The 16,270-nt window shown below is 33.7% G+C and overlaps 3 protein-coding genes across 4 annotated transcripts; all 3 read right to left on the bottom strand.

Moving 5' to 3' along the window:
- Nucleotides 1-2,345: 2,345 nt before the first annotated feature.
- On the bottom strand, nt 2,346-7,028 carry LOC112716018 (eukaryotic translation initiation factor 3 subunit B). 2 transcript variants are annotated; one of them, XR_011867062.1, is made up of 11 exons: nt 6,756-7,005; nt 6,327-6,564; nt 5,949-6,095; nt 5,307-5,435; nt 5,040-5,168; nt 4,875-4,958; nt 4,669-4,793; nt 4,373-4,571; nt 3,737-4,269; nt 3,097-3,650; nt 2,346-2,927 (listed from the first exon to the last, which is right to left on the bottom strand). XR_011867062.1 is itself a non-coding variant. In XM_025767859.2 (11 exons), the coding sequence occupies exons 1-11, from the start codon at nt 6,875-6,877 to the stop codon at nt 2,589-2,591; spliced, it is 2,154 nt and encodes a 717-aa protein (XP_025623644.1). In that variant the 5' UTR covers nt 6,878-7,028; the 3' UTR covers nt 2,346-2,588. The 2 variants fall into 2 exon arrangements, 1 of the variants encoding a protein (XP_025623644.1); XM_025767859.2 differs by having other exon boundaries at nt 3,542-3,650; nt 6,756-7,028.
- A 2,282-nt stretch (nt 7,029-9,310) lies between these two features.
- On the bottom strand, nt 9,311-12,041 carry LOC112716017 (peroxidase 46). Its single transcript, XM_025767858.3, has 4 exons — nt 10,798-12,041; nt 10,296-10,475; nt 9,877-10,042; nt 9,311-9,793 (listed from the first exon to the last, which is right to left on the bottom strand). The coding sequence occupies exons 1-4, from the start codon at nt 11,002-11,004 to the stop codon at nt 9,378-9,380; spliced, it is 969 nt and encodes a 322-aa protein (XP_025623643.1). The 5' UTR covers nt 11,005-12,041; the 3' UTR covers nt 9,311-9,377.
- LOC112716016 (lariat debranching enzyme) lies at nt 12,028-15,028 on the bottom strand. Its single transcript, XM_025767857.3, has 9 exons — nt 14,655-15,028; nt 14,415-14,572; nt 14,200-14,321; nt 13,831-14,024; nt 13,324-13,506; nt 13,106-13,224; nt 12,831-12,970; nt 12,613-12,732; nt 12,028-12,418 (listed from the first exon to the last, which is right to left on the bottom strand). The coding sequence occupies exons 1-9, from the start codon at nt 14,775-14,777 to the stop codon at nt 12,327-12,329; spliced, it is 1,251 nt and encodes a 416-aa protein (XP_025623642.1). The 5' UTR covers nt 14,778-15,028; the 3' UTR covers nt 12,028-12,326.
- Nucleotides 15,029-16,270: the final 1,242 nt, after the last annotated feature.

The raw sequence follows: 16,270 nt of genomic DNA, 5'->3' as shown, positions 1-16,270 counted from the left end.
AATCGAGGATAAATTATGTGAAAGTGGCAGTTACTTGGGTCTACATTTGATGGGAATAATTACTTCGTAATTATTTAGAAGTGACATTTGGCAGCGTAGGATTGGTCAAACTAACCTATAAACAAACAAGACTTGGAAGGAACAAGGGTTGTAATTCAGTTTCAGAAAATACTTTCGCATTCTCACATTCCTAGTGACTTTCTGAGTCTGCCAAGAGCTTTCTTTTCTGTAAAATTTCTTTCATGTCTTTACATTTCTTTTAAAATTCCTTATAATTTCCTTTTTTTTCAAATTTACTTACTTTTCGCAAAGTCTCTTTTCTTTTTCTCTTTTAATGTTTCTGCAGTATATTTGAATTCAAAGTCCTTTTATCATATCCAAGGCGTTTTATTACTTGTTTTGAATTTAAAGGTATTTACTTTACTTTCTTTATTCTTTCCATTCTAAAATCTTTTTAAATTTTATTTTTTCATTTCAAGTTCTTTCTTTTCCTCTTTGTCCAAAAGACGAAATTTTTTGTTCACAATTAAAAACTGATACTCATAAAGAGAAGTAGGTTTCACTCTTAGAGAGTACATATCGAACTAACTACGATTTGCTAAAAGTTCAGTATAACACATATACATAATATTTTTATAATACATTCTAAATTTTAAAAAACACTTTTTGACTACATAAAAGAAATTGTATTAAAAATATTGAAAAATACAAATTTTTTTATTTTTAATATATTAAATAAATTAAATATTCAAACAACATTTATTATCATATTTTATCCAAACAGAACAATCGGAATATTTAGAATATTTCATTTTAACTAAATTTCTTAATAAATTGTCGATATTATTTTCTGATAATTGTAGTGGCTAGATATATGAAGGTCGTCGGCTCACGGGCACACATGGTTAAGGAAAAGTATAGCGGAGAGTGCTGACTGCTGACCCAATTCTAATGGGCGCTTCACGAAACTCGACTTATTCATATTTCTCGAATTTCCTTATCAAATATCAAATTTACAATTTAAGCCTTCGCATTTTCTAATTTAGTGAATTTCTTCTTGGCCCAATTCTATACTAATACAAGATAAATATAACAGAATGAACCTCTTGCTATTAGGAGTAAAAAACGGGAAATTCCGCTCCGTTCCGCCCCACCAAAAGTCCACGATCTAATAGACCGATTCGCTCCGTCCTACCTAACGGCGGGTTGACGGGCTAAGCCTACTAAATTTTTTTTATAAACCATTAAATATTAAATAATATATATAATTCCACAATTATTTTAATAAATATATAATTTCTAAATTCACAAACATTAAAACTTTTTTAATTATAAATATATAATAAACATAATCATAAAGCAAATTTTTTAAAACAAAATAATAAAACCAACATTTTTCAAAATAAAACAAATATTATCCAAAACATATAATTAAACATCTCCAAATTTATAATCAATCAAATATAAAACATAATCTAAAATATAACTTAAAACATCTTCAATTATAGTTGTTAAAACCGAATCGGACTGACAAGTTCAACTGAAAAACCGATGAACCAAACTTTGTATCGATCCAAGTTAGCATTCACACACACAGACAGAGAAATACTTAACTCAATTTTTTTATATTCAACATTTTTTAAATTAATTAGTTTTTTAATTGAAGTACAAATTAATTAATTTGAAAATAAAGATAATAATAATAAAAATTAATATAAAAATTATTTATTCTGAGAAGAAAAATAAGTTTATACATAATTATTTAATTATATAAATATATTCAAACTTTAAAATTATTCTTTGGATATAATTTATAAATTTTCATTCTTAGTATCCAATTAAAAAACTATCATAGGAATACAAATTAATTTTATGTTTATCTTTATATTAGTTATTTTTAAAACTTAAAACTTAATTATTTTTAATTAGCAAATATTTATTTTAAATTTTAGTTTTTGATTTTTGAATATTTTATATTTTTTATTTTATATATAACGAATTTTATCGATTAAACCAGTAATTTATCAATTATACCAATAAACCAATACTCAGACCAATTCAATCATTAGTTTGGTTCTAATATCTGTCTTCAATTATATTTTTATCCTCTTATAGATCAATATCATAAAAACTTTACAAAAACGACCCTGACCAAAAAAATATTTGACCCGCCATAGAAATCCGTCTCACCGCAGCAAAACCTACGGATTAGACCGATGCAGATTAAGTGAACTTTTTAAATCCCAAAATTTCAACCCACCCTGCCTTAACCCTACCCGCTTTTTTGGGCAGGTTACGCAGACTGGCCTGGCAAGTTCCGGACTGTTTGCCACCGCTACCTGATATGAAAACAAGGGCCTACGTCGCCTATTGAATTTTGATGATCAAAAAGTCTGTGAAGCTCCTCACCATGAGTTAATACACTAAACAATATCCAGACCAAAAAAGAAAATACACTAAACAGTATCAAATTATTCTACTCTTGATCCATCAAAACAGGGAAAATTTTTCCTCTCCTTCCTTTCTCAAGAAAGAAACCAAGCAGCAACTATGACGGGGAGTTACATACATATATTTCAAAGAATGAATCACTCATGATCCAAAGGAACAACCTCCTCCTTGACATCAATAACTTCTTCGATTTCAACTTCCTTTGCCTCATACTCCTCCTCTTCGTCACTTGCTTCTCCGTCCCGGAGCCTCTGTCTCTCCAACTTCTCTTGCTCGTGCTGCTTCTTCCACTCATTTACCCATCTCTCCCATTCATCTTTCAAGGCCTTCCTCTTCTCTCTTTCTTGTTCACTCAACAGCATGGACACGTCTTGGTCCTCCGCCTCGTACTTCTTGCTGTACTTCTTCAGGTTCTTAGCAATCTCCTCCTCTTTCTCTGGGCTCAGCAGAGTTGGTGGCCTTGGCCTCCACAAGTACTGCCATAAAGAGAGCACATCATTGCTCGGTATTGCACAATAGTCTCGGTAGACATAATGAACTAATTCAACAATCTAATATGACAGTGTCTTTTATATTTTAGCCCTGACAATTATGTATTTATATATTTTAAGAACAATGCATTATCTCACTAGATGGGTTGACTACCTGGATTAAATAACGTCATTAAACCCTATTATGTATCATGTCTACCATGACATCGTTCACACACAGATCCTGCTTGATCACCTCATACATAGTCTTTTTTGTCTTCTTCAACATCTAACCGATGGTCTATCTTACATCTAATCCACCCTTCTCATTATGTTCTACCAGCCTTCTCCCATGTCCAAACCACATAAGATGACATTCCACCTCATGTATTTTAAGAAGCAACATATTAAAAAGAAAAAAAAAACAAATATAAATACAGTGGACTACGGAAAAGTTTCATGTACCTCCTAAATAAAAATCAATGTACTTCATTTTTGTGAGTGAATTAATATAAGCACTTAAATTGCTGTGCACCATGGTTGCATTGGATTTGCATTTTATTCATGACGTTTTATAAACACAATTCAGACACCTTAAAGACAACTCAAGGAATCAATACCTGGAAGAAATGATCCTTCAGAATACGATAAAGAAGTTTCCCATGGAAAGACCATATATTGAACCCATTTTCCATTTCATGAACTGAAGTTACAGAGGTTGCAACATACCTGCAGAAGTACATGTTAGTAGATGAAACAGGACAATACATTGCAGATGTTTGAACTCTATATATTTTTACACTTCATGCCATTACCTCCCAGTAGGATCCCATTCAATGTCTGTTGCCATAAAATGCTCAGCAGTTGCCATGGTTTCCAGTTCATCCACATTATAAAATTCAAGCTGTCCATTCAGACCTTTCAATCCAGCAAGTATTATGAATCGACCAGCAGGTGACCAGAAAAGGGCATTAGCTTGCTTTCCCTTGAGAGTAGTAAGCTTTGAAACACGACCTGTATTTTGAGCAGTCCTCATTGAGTAAAAACTGATGTCAGGCCTTGGGTGATCACCGTGAATAACAGCGAACCTATGGCCCTTTGGCTCCCAGGCAAATGCAATAATCTTATCATTCTTATTTTCAAGCTCCAACACTTCAATGGGTATATCTCGCTCTTTTATGCGGAAAAGCTCAAAGCCTGTGTAAGTGCTTTTCTTGGTTTTTGTGTAACGATCAACCTTAACAGCTAGATACTCTCCATTGCTTTGCCAATACATCTTGCAATCACTGACACTGAAAAGATTCTTCTGCCTGAGTTCCTCTTTACTGGGGATCTGAACCAGACTCACCTACAAAATGAATGCAACAAAGGATATCAAATAACAGTGCTTCATACACCCAAAGAAGCTTTCCATGCATGCATAAAGAGGAAAATCAGCAAAATGAACTTACCCTAGCTGGCTGGTTACCACCACCCAATTCAGGAACAAAAAGTGCAAGGATGGGATCAGTTGGTGACCAGCTGAAATCCATCACACTTTCAACCTTCAACGATTTCTTGTCCACAAGAGAGAATGTATCTGTCTCGTACACAGAGATCATATTTTTCCCTAGTCTTGCAAAGTACTTGTCGTCCTTTCCTCCACCCCATCTAAAAGAAATATTATCATTCCAATAAGTTAATGCTAACAATAGTAATTATTATTACCATCACCATCACAAGCCAAGCCAGGAAAACAAATAATTACCTGAAAATGGGCCATGACACTCCTGCAACACCTCCAGCACCTCCAATGGCAAAATCATCAGCACTTCCCTTAAAATCTCTCATGACTTTTCCAGTTCTCACATCAAATATATTTATCACAACCCTCTAGAAAGTTAATTGGATTAGTAAGACAATGCCATAGAATCTGTAAGAATAAAATAGATACTAAAACAAGGAAATTCTTACATTTGCATCTCGAGGATTGCTTGGCTCATGGCTACTATATGTTACCAAATACTTCTCACCGGGTGAAAAATCAATAAGTTTAACCTGCAGTTGGAACCTTCATTGCTTAAGTAACAAGAAAATAGCTCATATAACAATATTGCATGGATAAGGGCCAAAATTGACCTGGGGATGAGCATATCGCATGAGACGATTGAATGTTGTGGCACCTCCCCAAACTGCTGCTCCTTGCCTATGTATGGTTGCTAGGTATGTACCCATTGGGGACCATTGAACAAAACTCTCAGTCCAGAACTGCACATGAAAGATACATTAAACGACAGACAATCTTAAAAACAAAGATAATTTAAAGAAGCGATGAAGCATGCAAAAACTTTGACTACAACATCATATTATCATATTAATGAAATAAAGGTCCCGAAAACTACTCACTGCACGCTTATAAACTGGATCCGGTTTCAAATGTCTTGCATCATTCCACAACACCTCAGTATCTGAACCAGCACGAATCACAAACTGGTCTCGGGCTTTTGAGTCAGTCAGCCAATGTTGAAGATTTTCCTGCAACAGATTAGATAGCAAGGCTTGTAAAAGGAGAGGAATTTATTTATCGGAGATTTATAATTGAAGATTGAAGAGTACTGTTAGTAATGCATGGTACAATCTAAACCACAGAGCATAACATAGCTATGCATATGATATGAGAGTTTAGTGTAAGGACAATGATGGAAAAAATGTACTGCAAGATAAAGGAATAAAGGCACTAGTATCCTTATTCGTGCACAATCTACACCTACAAGGGAAAATATTCTTAATATAACACTTAAATAACCAAGCAATAAATAACATATAGCAAAGTAAAAAATACAAAATTTCTAGTTAGTAGTTAGGTTTTGCATATATTTTTAGCTTCAAATATCAAATAAAATCATGGAGATTAAATGGAAAAAAAATTAATCGTACAGAATATCACAAGAACCTCCATACTTTTCAAAACTTCTTGAAGGGAAAAAAAAGACAGATCACAATTACTCTACTTGCTATATCACACACAGAGAATGATCAAATTATTACCCCAGGAGTGTATGGACTAGTTTCAGGTGGAGCCCACTCATCTGGAACTTTCATGAATCTATCAAAGTCATCAAACATATTCACAGAAAATATGTGTGCTCGATCCAACTTATATCCATGAGTCTTCTCTTTAGCAAGCTCAGCTTCCTAGCATGACAACCAAATCAAATAAAACATGAGAAGACAGATTATATTGGTTAATAATAATAACATATTACAGATATAAAATAAAATTTCCTTAAAGATGAATAAAACTCCAACCTGTTCTTCCGTTATTAATTTTCCAAACAAGAGTGAACGTAACTTTGTTACAAACATGCAAAATATATTATTACTAATTACTTATTCAACAAGAGTATAGGTTTAGCAGATAATAACCTGAGGTGTGTTATACTCAATGAAGCAATAACCCAGAGTTTTTTCAGTTTGTGGATCAACGGGCATCCAGAGTCCATCCTCCTTGATGAGACCAATCTGGCTATAGATTTTTCTGATTACACCTTCAAGCTTCTCAAACTTCTCCCTTGGAACAACAGGTAGATTGTCCACCACTATAATGTTCCCAAACCCAGTATCAAACTCCAGATTTTCCTCTTGGTAAACATCTTCATCATCACTGTTATTATAGAAAATCAACATTTATTGAAATCCGCCCCAAATATATTCTCACGCAACAATAAATATCAAACAAACCATTCAAACCCTAATTATAGATACCCAAGAACAAGGGGCAGTAAAATTAAAAGATGGACAACTATCCAAGATAAATTTCTTCAGTGGGGTTATGAAAAGGTAAAAAGTTGGTACCTTTGGATGCCGAGGTCGTCATCAGGAGGGAGGCGAATGGAGTCAAGATCAATGGCGGAGAGATCTACACCAAGACGTGAGGCCGTGGCCTCAATCTCTCTCATCACGGCGACATCCGCCATAATTGGTTGCTCCTCCAAGAAACAGTAACAGCAGAAAATAGGGTAAGCAGCGGGACTGAGGGAAAAGCCGAGACTCTAGAGAGGTTTAGGTCTGGGCGGTGGAACAATAAAATGTAAGGACGCAAAAATGAATAAGATTCGTACAGAACCCAATATTTTATTGGGTTTTTTCTTCTAAAATTTTGTTCAGCCCGGCCCAAATACTCGCTAAATATAATTAAAATAAACTATACCGGACTAAGTTTAATTAGACTCTAATATTATACCGAATTTATTTTAACTCAACTTTAAACTAATTTAAAATAAATTATATTAGTCACCAAAAAAATAAATTATATTAAACCAGATTAATTCGATCTAATATAAAATTAATATACATAAATTTATAAATTTTATATAAAAAATTAATAAAATTTTATTTTTAAAAATTAAATTTAACAAATATTATATCATATTTATATTAAAATAAATATACTACACCATATAATAACTGAAATATAAAATATAATATTCTGTTATTACTCTTACTTTAAAATATATATTTTTATAAAATACAACTTTAAATTGAACCAAGTTATCCGAATGATAACACAAATCCGATTAAAAAAGATAACACCCAATAAAAATGATATGTTCGAATCTGACAAAATATACTTCGAGTTGAAACTTGAACGACTACTCCAAAACTAAAGCTTATATTCGTAAGCGCAAATTCATAAATAACTCCAAAATATGGGTAAGCTTTAAATCTTAAAAATAAACACTAATGGCAAAGGAAATTTTTTAATTTCTTACTTCAGAGGCACCATGGACAACTTTATGTTTGTGATAAATAGTTAGAATTTAACTAGAGAGTTAATTTTTTCCGCTAATATCAACCTATTTTTTAAAATTATCTTTTTTATTTTAAATTTTAAATCCTAAATCATAACTTTAAACCTTAATCTCTTCCAAATAATATAAAAGGGTTAAGTATAATTTTGGTCTTTAAGATATAAATTGAAATTTTTTTTTGTCTTGAACCTTTTTTTCATATAAAATCGTCTCTAAAATTTAACTTAGTTTTAAAATCGTCCTTAAAAGTACAAATGTAGAAGCATAAACAGAAGTAAAAGTGGATTGTGAACAATTTCTTTTTTCCTTATCGTTTTGCAAGAGCAGAAACACTCTTTTTTTCTTTTTTTATAATTTTTTGTTATAAGTAATTTGATCCAAAATTTTAATATTTAAGTAAAAATGACAATTTTAAAACTTGTTTTAAACCTTACGGACGATTTTGTATACAAAACAAGATTGATGGCGAAAAAAATTTTTTGACCTATATCTTAGAGACCAAAATCATACTTAACCCAAAATAAAATTAAGAGAATAATTTTATAATAAAAAATTGACTACTATTAACTGATTAAAGTTGGTTTTCTGTTACAATTAGACTCAGAGCCAAACTATGGCTTTAAAGAAAAACAATAATTTTCTTTATAGTGAGAGCATCAATTGAAAAACAAACTTGACTATGCCCAAAGAGAGATTAATCCTTTTCTTCTAAGAAGACTATGGAGCATGGACAAGGGATATCCTTTAGCACAGAGAAGGTGCGTATGAATATTGACAGCCATGATAAATGTTGTGATCTCCTCTTAATTTAGGCACCATTCTTCCTCTCAGAAATAACTCCAACATATTCAAACATTTTCCTTGTTCTATGGTTCTTGAGGTTTGAAAAGATTGACACACTAAAGATTTGATAAATTGGTAGAATAGTTGACACTAAGAGATAGTAGCTGTTTGGCGTCATTAAGTTGATAGAAAAAAATATTTTAATAAAAAAATATTTTTTATTATTTAGTATATTTAATAAATTTTTAGTAATAAAAATAAAAGTATTAGAAAAATAAAAAATATTTTTTTTACATAAATTATTTTTAATATAAAAATGAAGATAGTATTTTGGTTGAAAATTAATATTTGAAATGTATTACAGTATTGTGGATGTGTAAAAAAAGTGTTCAACACGCATCTTAGGTAATGACCAAAATGTTGACACATGTCCACACATCTTGCATGTTGCCAGAATGATAACACGTCTCCAATACGCAAGGGTAATTACACTAAATAATTCCATTTTTCAACAAAAACACCAATATTTTTTCCATATAAAATAAAATTAGCCTCTTTTTTTGAGAAGCTACCGTTCACATATTTTTTAAAATATTTTTTCTCAAAAAAAATTTCACATAATAAATAAACAAAAATATTTTTATATTGTTATATCCAAATATAATTGATAAATAAAAGATTTTTTTGCGTAAGATATCAAAACATAAATTTATTTTTGCTTTTTTTATAAGATCTTTTCAAAAAAGATAATTCAAAAAAATATCTTTTGTTATAAGCTTACCCAAACAAAATCATAGTAAAGACACAAATACAATCTTGTAGAAAAGCTGTTTGTCTTTATGCATAGAGAACCATGTTTGTCTGTACAACCACTTTTCATTCCTTATGCATTAGTTGATGCACAAGTACGTCTAATTTCACCCTCATTCCCTGTTTTCACTCCAACACTTGTGAGCTTCAAGAAAGCTTGGCTCCAATTTACAAAGAAAAGTTGTTGATTGTTTGCAAAATCCTTCACCATTGTTCTTGTGCTGTTTTCATTCAGCAAAGCAGAATCTGACTGGAAAAGCCCTTTGTGCACCAAGAGATTCCGATAGTACTGGTTGTCAAAGACCATAGGTGTTTCAGGATCATTGTTCACTGTAGCAGATGCCATTGCACTTGCTGGACACTGTTTCATTAGCTCAACAGCATAGTTACTGTCCAGAGTCTTGTCGATGAGTGTGAGCCGTCCCTTCGTGTCTTCTTGGAATCGGCCTCTGAATGCATTGCAATGAGCCGCTCCGATGGTGTGAGCTCCTGCAAAGACTAGCCATCACTAATTAAGTATCTAATATGATGTTAAAAGAACACTGAGAAAGATCAAGATCAAGAACATGCACCTGAAAGGATGACAAGATCAAGAACAGACAATCCTTTAGATGTGAAAAGCTTAACCATCTCATCCATTGTAAAACTTGTGTCCACGATGTTAGGCCTGACATTCGAAGCAAGCGAAACCATTCCATCTCTTCTTCCTGTGGGAATTTGAACCATTGGTCCACCAGCCTATTCTCAAAAGCACTTCAATTGAATTAATTAACCACCTTATATTGATGTGATGGTGAAGACTCACATGCAGTTGTTTTTATATGAAGTTAATGCTGAGAACTGTTAGATGATTTGATATGTTTGACTAAATTACAATTTAATGATTTTCAACCATCAACTTCACATGAAAACAACTGCATATGAGTTTCCACCTAATATGATGCATGCATTGTCGAAGAATATGAGCATGCAGTGTGAGGGAGAAACTTACAATTCCAACTGCATCTCTGGCTGCAAGAGCAATGATATCCGCACAAGAAACAGTTTCAGGGCAAAGCATCTCAAGGAGTCTTTTTGCTGATTCTATAACTGAATATCCACCAACAGACCTATTTCCTGGATCAGTTTGCTCAGTATTGTTCCCAATTAGCATCAAAGATGCATCGCATCCCTGCATGTATTAATTACTTTTGAGTCATAATTGAATACAAAAACAACAAGAGTGACTTTATGTTATTTCCCTCAAAGTTGCATGCATCCTGTATAACCATCTCAGCTAATCAAATTTTGCATCACACAACCATGCATGCTTGTATCCATTTAATGTTTAATAAGGATACTGTTAAGATATAAAGCCGTTCGTTCATTTGTTTCTAACAGTTTAACTTTTTCAATGAGAAGGTTCTTAAAACTATGAAACAAACTGAACTAAAAAAGAGAGGCAAACTTATGGTTTAGCATAGTATGTTTGGCTTGCATGGACAATGACTAACCTCCACAAAGCAATCATGGAAAACCAAGCGGAGGAGCTTTCCTGGAATGGAAGGATCATTGGAAGAGGAAGAGGTAACTATGTCCCTTATGATGAACTCAGCTGAAGGGCATGAAGCTGCATAGAAGTTGAAAGAGAGGCTATCTGCAAAAGAAAAGACAAAAAGAGAAGAGACTGCAATGGAAAGAATCACTCTTCTAGTTTCCATGAAAACAAAGTATTTAGTCTTTTTTGGGGGATTCTAAGTGCAGTGTTGGAAGACCCTTTCACTTTGAATACAGATACTTGATAATTTATTGATGCACATTTATTCATTCATATACATATATCAAAAAAGAGGTGGCCAGCCAGGTATTTGTCCCCATACAAGCCCCCATTTAAAACTGCATTAATGCAGTTTGGTGAGTCAGTAGAAGAGTAGATGTGAGGGTTATTTATGTATGTCAATTACTGAACTTATTTCATGTCATCAAGGTCAAGGTCCTAAAGATGATTGAGGTAAATTCTTAAATTGCACACTTTTATAATAGGAAACAGTTACTGCTACATTTCATGGGGAAACTGCTTCTATAAAGGTCTTTCTATTTAGTTATGCACACTTTCAAATTAGGAGATGTTGTAAAGTTAAAATTAATACAGCAACCTATATAGTTAAAGAAGCATGTGATATCTCTGATCTTAGCCTTTACTAATGTTCTAGTATGTCAAGAATGTTACCACTGTTCAAGTTCGTTCTTAGGTTTTATGCAGAGTTTGTCGCAATGTATTTGTTTTGCACTTTAATTTGATAATATACATGTGTAGTTTCTGTGATGTGTTTTTTTTTTTTTGGACAATCTGTGATGTGTTAAATTATTAATATGTTGCTTGGATAACATTTTGGTTTATAACAAGTTAAAAATAAAAAAGGCCACCGCAGACAGAAATAAGTGAAAATATTCTAATACATCCCTTTTCTAAACTTAAAGTGGAAAATGTTTACTATTTTCTTCAAATTATCGCATAAAGTATAACCTAAATGCTATTTCAACTTGCAAATTTGAAAGTTGAAAATATTGGTCCCAAGGAACATAAAACATTTATGTTTTTTATCTTGGACCAGCAGCAAATATCAATTTACTTTTTTGAAAAGTTAAAAGTTAAATCACATAAAAGAAATCATGGCATACACATAAATCTTCCCAAATAGCGAATGAATGGTGATGTCTAGATACCGTTGAGAAGAACAGCATTAATAAATCCCTTGAAATGGAACAAATTTTCTCATTGAGTTGTTAAGTACAAGTATACAACACTATATGTCAGATCCAGCTAGACTTTGCAGTACAAGGGGCAAAATCATGGGTGGGTCACCATTTTTTAATTGTTTGTTGGTGTGGCTTGGCAACCACAAGTCCACAACTGCAACTATTGAAAAGGCCTAAAGGCTTTGTTTTGGTTTGTTAATTATTTATGTACATAGAAACTCAAAAATAAATCTCCAGTCAATTGGTCTAAAATGCTAGTCAATTGCAAAATTGATTCAGCAGTTCAAAGTTCAGTTTCCACGTCTTGAACATTTGAGAGATCATCATCTTCCAAATCATCAATAGGAATGTCTTCACTGTCATAATCGACAGGGCCTAGATATGAATAAAAATAGTTTTATATAAGTGATTAACTCAGAAAAAGTTTTAAGAGACAAAAATATAATACCGTTGTAATGCTATTGAAGCAACTTTGGCAATGACATCAGCAATACCAATTAGAAGAGATAACTACTAAAAGAATGGCTTCCCATATGAGACGATGACAATTAAGAAAGGCTAAGGTTTACCTCTTCCAATGGAGCGAGAAGGATAAGGTGACAAGTCAGTTGATTCAGGATTCTTATCAAGGAGGTATGGAAGGTCAAGAAACTGTAAAAGAGATTCTGTTTGAGGATTCCGATGACAACCTGCAGAAAGAATAAATGATATTAGGATATCATCTTTAACCAAAGATCAAGGTGAACTATAGTTAATTTGGAGTTTGCAATGGAAAACAAAGAAATACCAGCAAAAGAACCATGAAAATTGGATTGAGAAGGATCATAACACGGAGCAGTTTTAACAAATTCAAAAGGTTTGCACCCTCTCTGTTGTAACCTGCTTCTAACCCATTGGCGACAATCATCCATCTCAAGATTCACACCTCTGTCACCAATGCAAATAGAAATTATTAGTTTTTTAAACTTTGGTAGGAGGGGAGGGGGGAACAGCAGGACAAATATGATTTTAAATGAGTACTCAAATTATATGCGTTATTTAAGGTTTCTATAATGCACACACCTGAAATCTGCACCCTTGGGTGTCAGCGGGAATATAGAGTTGAACCTCCTTGTTATGGCTAACCATTCTTCATCATACTGAATCTCATAAGGGCCTGCCTCTGATTCGATTTCCACTATCTAAACATGCAGGACATACCATGTGTTTGGTTACTAACATAAAACAGCCATTACAGAGGATTAGCCTGCACTTAATATTTAAGCCTCTATAGTCTATACCTGCAAGAAGTCGCGCCGAGGAAGACATTTATCAAGTGCAAGGAATTTTGTCAGCGGACCTCCTTCCCCGTGCTGAACAAGAGCAGCAAACTTGCAATGTAAATGAGCAGAAAACCAATATTGTGGTTTCAGTTTACCTAGAAGTTGAGAAGCAGCTTTACTCCCAAGTCTTCCTTCCTCAATCTGGCAAAAATGAGAATATCATGATGTCATAAACAATGTGATTAAAAAAAAAAAAGATAATGCATGCCATCAAAGATTATATGACTGCTCAAAAAAGATTATGTATATGACAGCTTCATTTTTGCCTTGTATAAAAAGAAGTGAGGATAGTGTCCTGAATTTTAGGGCTTTTGAGTAGCAAGACAATGAGGTTTTAGCCAAAAGAATGAAAAAAAAAAAAAAAAAAAACCAAAGTCATCGACACCCAGCAAGAATTAGTCATAAATTAAATACATTGCTAAATAAGCTCCTCGATTAAAAGAACAATCAACTGAAAAATAACACCTCCTGCTTAAAAAAGGGCTTTTGCCGTACAAGCTCCCTCCAATCCCCACAATCAGTGATCCTCACGGGCCAATCATGAGAAAGAAAGATATCAATCGGTTCCTCAATTTGTATGAGTTTGTGAACATCGTATTCTCGAACATGATACACAGACCTGATGGTGCTCTGATCATAGGGAGGTCTCTCAAAGTGTCCTGCACAAAGAACAAACACCCTGTATCATCATATAGTAATTACAACAGAAAATACTACACTCCCTACACACTAACCTTTAATGCAAGAGCCATTCAACAAATAGTTTGTTAAATGGTAGTAACAATACAAGTCCATAACTCATTCATAGCAAAGATACAAAAGCAGATTAACAACCTGATTTATAGTGGCGAGCATTATAAATTCCGGAAAGCCCACCAATTCGAACATTCCCAAACTTGATTACCCCAGCAACTCCCAAGAAATATATATTAGGTGCAGCCCATCCTCCATAATACCTAGTTACAATACACACACAACTTCAAAAGTTAGCAGTGCCCTAAATTCCTAAATCCTAAACCCTAAACTCCAAGAAAAGAAAAATAACTCACATTTCCCACAAGTAATTGGAGGCTTCATGGTTGCCACCGATGAAGATGGTGGGATAAGGAGCAACCTCCAAGCCAGAATAGTACTTCCAGAAGGAATTCATGGATCGGAATTTCGGGGGAACGTTCATGCTTTTCAAATCTTGCTCATTCCTAACAGCCTAAACTTCACGAATTGCACAGTTAATTAATGAAAAGATTGAGAATTTGTGAAGTGATTGTGAAATGTGAAGTAGTAAGTACCTGGAAATCTCCACAGCAGAGGAGGAGATCGATTTTGATGTTTTGGGTTTCCTCGAGATGCTTGAGGGTTTTGTAGACATTGTCGAGTTCGCCATGCATGCACCCTTCCACTGCTATCTTCATCCTCCTCCTTCTTCTTCTTCAAACAGTAGCAGCACTTTGGGTTTTATTGAAATCAAAACAAAACTCTAATCCCTGAAATGTGCTCGCTTATTTGATTATTAGTTTATTACCCTACCAATCAAATACTATTAATTTTTCATGAATTAAATAAATTTAAAAAAAACGCATTAAAATATCTATATCTATAACTAATTGCAGTAAAAAAATGTAAAGGCATGAAAGAATTAGGGATGGCAATTTTCCCGTGGGGCGGGTATTCTCGGGGATTTACCCGCTGGGAGATGGATATGGGAAATTTTTTTACTAGTGAGGGTGGAGACGGAGATCTGCGAAATAAATGGACGGGGCAGGGACCTCGCTCCGTGGAGACCCGTATAATACCCGCATATACAAAATTACTAAAATATCCCTAGTATATATATATTAGTTATGATTTCTAAAATCCGAACTTCTAACCCTCTCCTCTCTAGAGGCCGTCACTCACTCACTCTCCTCTCAAAACTCGGATTCTCCTTCTCCCTCTCCGTCCTTCTTCTGTCGCTCACTGCCGCTCACTGCCCTTATCCACTCTCACTGCCTTCATACTCACCGCCCTTGCCCTGGTCCGTTTTCTTTTCTTAGATTCTCTCTGCCACCCTCTTCCACTTAGACACTCTTTCTATCACCCACCTCCACTCAGACACTCTCTCCGTCGTCCAGCACCTTCGTTCGCACTCACTCGCGCGCCTGACACCCAGCCCTAGGAGAAGCGCTCTTCACCTGACATCCAGCCTTAGGCAGCGACAGAAGCGTTTTTTGCCGTCGCTGTCTTCATTTTCTTCGCAGAGACAAAAGCTATTTTTCTTCAGTGATTTCTGTAATTTTTATCTACTTGAAGCATTTTTTGTTTCTTTCATTAATTGTCTTGTGGTTTCTATGATTTTCTTTGATTTTATTTGAATTTCAATCAATTATCTTGTGATTTTACTTCATATATATTTGTCCTTCTGTTTTTTTGGTAATGCAATGGCTAAAAAAATTGGAATTGAATATTTGAAGTTAATTGTTATGTTGTGAGGATATATGGTTATGGATAGTTGAATATTTGAAATATTAATTTTTGAATATTTGAAGGATTTGGTTACGTTTTTTATGAAGGTTGAGGTGGATTTGCAGAAGATCTTTGATGGTTGATGGCTGGGTTGTGAATTTTGTGTAAATTTTGTTTTTGGATTAGTGATGGCCGAATATAAATTGTTGTTTGATGTGGCTGGTTGATTAATTTGGTATATGGTTGTGTTCAAATTGAAAGCATGAATATGAATGTTTTATGGTTTGAGTAAATTTTGGTGTTTGATTGATTTAGTTTGGGTATAGATTATGAACTTATGAGTTATGACTAAATATTGTTGGTGATGAAGATTATGATTGTAATGATAATTGAAGATTTTTGTTTATTTCTCTGAATTTTTTTACTTTTTAAAGAATCCGTGGATATCTGCGGAGATTCCGAT

Source organism: Arachis hypogaea, chromosome 10, assembly GCF_003086295.3.
Source record: "Arachis hypogaea cultivar Tifrunner chromosome 10, arahy.Tifrunner.gnm2.J5K5, whole genome shotgun sequence".
Taxonomy (NCBI): Eukaryota; Viridiplantae; Streptophyta; class Magnoliopsida; order Fabales; family Fabaceae; genus Arachis; species Arachis hypogaea.
This window is presented reverse-complemented; position numbering and strand designations above follow the sequence as displayed.